The sequence below is a fragment of the Helobdella robusta genome (genome assembly GCF_000326865.2).
Source record: "Helobdella robusta unplaced genomic scaffold HELROscaffold_54, whole genome shotgun sequence".
Taxonomy (NCBI): Eukaryota; Metazoa; Annelida; class Clitellata; order Rhynchobdellida; family Glossiphoniidae; genus Helobdella; species Helobdella robusta.
The window spans coordinates 270,694-273,676 of NW_008705287.1; the positions used below are offsets into that span (position 1 = coordinate 270,694).

The window sequence follows — 2,983 nt, forward strand, 5'->3', positions numbered from 1 at the left end:
ATCACCATTATCATCATTGACATCAATATTATCATATTCATCATCATTATCAACAACAACAACATCATCATCACTGACATCAAAAACATCATCATCGTCACCATCAATATGATCATCATCATCGTCATCATCATAAACAAAAAGATCATCATCATAACCATCAGAATGTCTATCTGAAACTTCATTCCACCAACAAAAGACTCACGGATGATAATGGCAATTAATATCTTAAGATGCACTGCTCTGGAAAAATGAACAGAAGAAAAAAGGGAGGAAAAACTATCCTCACCTCATCATCACCATCATCACCTCATCATCATCGCCTCATCGTCATCTTGTTATTATAATTATTATTATTATTTATTAATATTATTATTAGTCATAGCAGCAGCAGCAGCAGCAGCAGCAGCAGTAGTAGTAGTAGTAGTAGTAGTAGTAGTAGTAGTAGTAGTAGTAGTAGTAGTAGTAGTAGTAGTAGTAGTATTGGTAGTAATGGTATAAATATTATTATTATTATTGTTAGTATAGTTAATTCGTAGTATGCAAAATATGCTGTGACAGGAACAAAAGATGAAAAATTTCTTACGTCATTTTTGTCATCATCAGCATTGATGAGCATTTGAAACATTCATACGTATTTATGAAATTTGATAGTTGAATAGTGCCATAAAAGGAACTTAACTGAATTGAAGAAGAGGATTGCATTATTTATATTATATTATTCATTATTTATTATATTTATATTATTCAACTTTTATTGCGATAACTAAGGTCTATATGTTCTTCTTACATTTTAATTTAGCGTAAGACTAAATTGCAAAGAGAATGACAAAATATTTTATTCTAAATTTAAATTTTATAAAAAAAAATTTTAAAGTGATTATTTCATTAATTTTGAGTTTGAAGAACGTTTTAAATTTGGCTAACGCGATGAAGTGTGCATACAGTCTCAGTAATAATTTCAAATGCGTGAATAGATTTCCTGCCACTGCACACACAAAACGTCGCATGAAAATTTCCTAATTGAATACTTCTCTGAAAAACAACGTAAAAAAACCTGCTAGTTCTACATCTGATAATTATAATTCATCTAATTAATTTTTTGACATAATGCTATTCAAAGAAACGCAGATTGCGAAAAAGAAAAATAATGCACCAGCGATTATGCGAAACATTCAAATCGCTACCAGCGAGCGCCAGTGAAGTCAAAGAAAACGCGATAAACCACGAAACTCACACTTTTTTTAAGCCCGGATAGATCTCTCCACTAATTTATCCCCCTTTTCCAGCAGTCACGTTGCCCGAACCACAAAGAACTCGGACGGAAGACAATGCGCATTTTTTCAGAAATTATGTCAGCTGAAGGTATCATTGAAGATATCATTGAAGATATCATTGAAGATATCATTGAAGATATCAATGAAGATATCATTGAAGATATCAATGAAGGTATCACTGAATATATAATTGAAGATATCAATGAAGATATCATTGAAGGTATCATTGAAGATATCACTGAAGATATCATTAAAGATATCACTGAAAATATCATTAAAGATATCATTGAAAATATCATTGAAGATATCATTGAAGATATCATTGAAGATATCATTGAAGATATCATTGAAGATATCAACAGCTTCCAACGCCCAATCTCCAATTTTCCTGCAAATACATGAGCTGCAACAAAACTCAAAGTGTCAACAAGTCAAAACTTGAACGTTAAAAAACTAGAGAAAAAAGGGGAAAATCTAAAAATTTTAGGTAACAACAACAACACGCACGTGGAAGAAATAAAAATTTGTGCAAGCTGAGGCTGATGCTGCTGCTGATGTGATGATGATGTGATGATGATGATGATGATGATGATGATAATTATGATGAAATTGACGATGAAGTAATGGCGATAATGACACGATGAGAAGAACGATTAAATCCGACCAAACTCAGTGGCATGGTTGAAAATGTTAAGCAGCTTTGACGAGAAGACAATGAAAGACGCGTTTAATCCTAAATTCACCTCTTTCCAGCTCAGCTTTTATTTGCTTGTTTAGTTATTTTTGAAATGTTTTGTAAAAGTTCACAATTTTTTAGTAATCTGATTATTTGTTGTTCTTAACAGTTTTGTTATGAACAGAAAAAAATATCAAGTTTTTATACATTCAACATAAAGCCTCCAACTATATACTAATAACATTTGTCCGTTTGGCATATAACATGCAACACCACACATCATAAAACCTACAGCATGTGAAGCTGTGTGCGTGTGTGTGTGTGTATGTGTGTAGAAGTTTGTAAATTTTTAAGTGCGTGCGTGTGTTGTGGTTGGGCGAATGCGTTTTTAATCATTTATTTATCGACTTCTTTGATGAAGTAATGCATCATATCAAGTAGAAAATATTTTTTGGAACTTTTTATCCTATTTTTTAAAGTTTCTATTTATTTTTTTGTTTTATTAAAATTTATTTTTATTTGTTCATCTACATTTTTTATTTATTTAAAATTTTATTAATTAATTATAATTATCCATCGCCATTTTGCAACGTTGCACTAGGCGGCCAAATCGCCGCAATTAATAACCTTGCATCTCTCATCTATTTTCAATCAATCATCAATCAATTTTCTATCATCTCTACTTTTCTCTCTATTTTTTTCCTCTCTTTCTCTCTCTCTATTTTTTCCTCTCTCTCTCTCTCTCTTTATCCTTCTCTCTTTTTCTCTTTCTCTCTGTCTCTGTCTGTCTCTCTCTCTCTCTCTGTCTCTCTCTTTCTCTCTTTTTCTTTCTCTCTTTTTCTCTCTTTTCTCTTCGTTTTTCTCTACCTGTTTTTCAGTTTTTTATTTATTCATAATTTCCAGTCACCGCTTCTTAATGTTTGCCGCTTTTCTTTAATTTTCCCCATATCTCTCTCTCTCTCTCTCTCTCTCTCTTTTCCATCTCTCTCTCTCTTTTCCATCTCTCTCTCTCTCTCTCTCTCTTTCAACT

General features: G+C 31.8%; 1 protein-coding gene across 1 annotated transcript; it reads left to right on the plus strand.

The window, feature by feature from the left end:
• Positions 1–1,331: 1,331 nt before the first annotated feature.
• On the plus strand, positions 1,332–1,679 carry HELRODRAFT_179405 (hypothetical protein; the record flags this gene model as incomplete). The annotated part of the gene is made up of 1 exon (XM_009028260.1): positions 1,332–1,679. One exon carries the CDS (start codon positions 1,332–1,334, stop codon positions 1,677–1,679), a length of 348 nt encoding a protein of 115 aa, XP_009026508.1.
• Between the last annotated feature and the right edge of the window lie 1,304 nt (positions 1,680–2,983).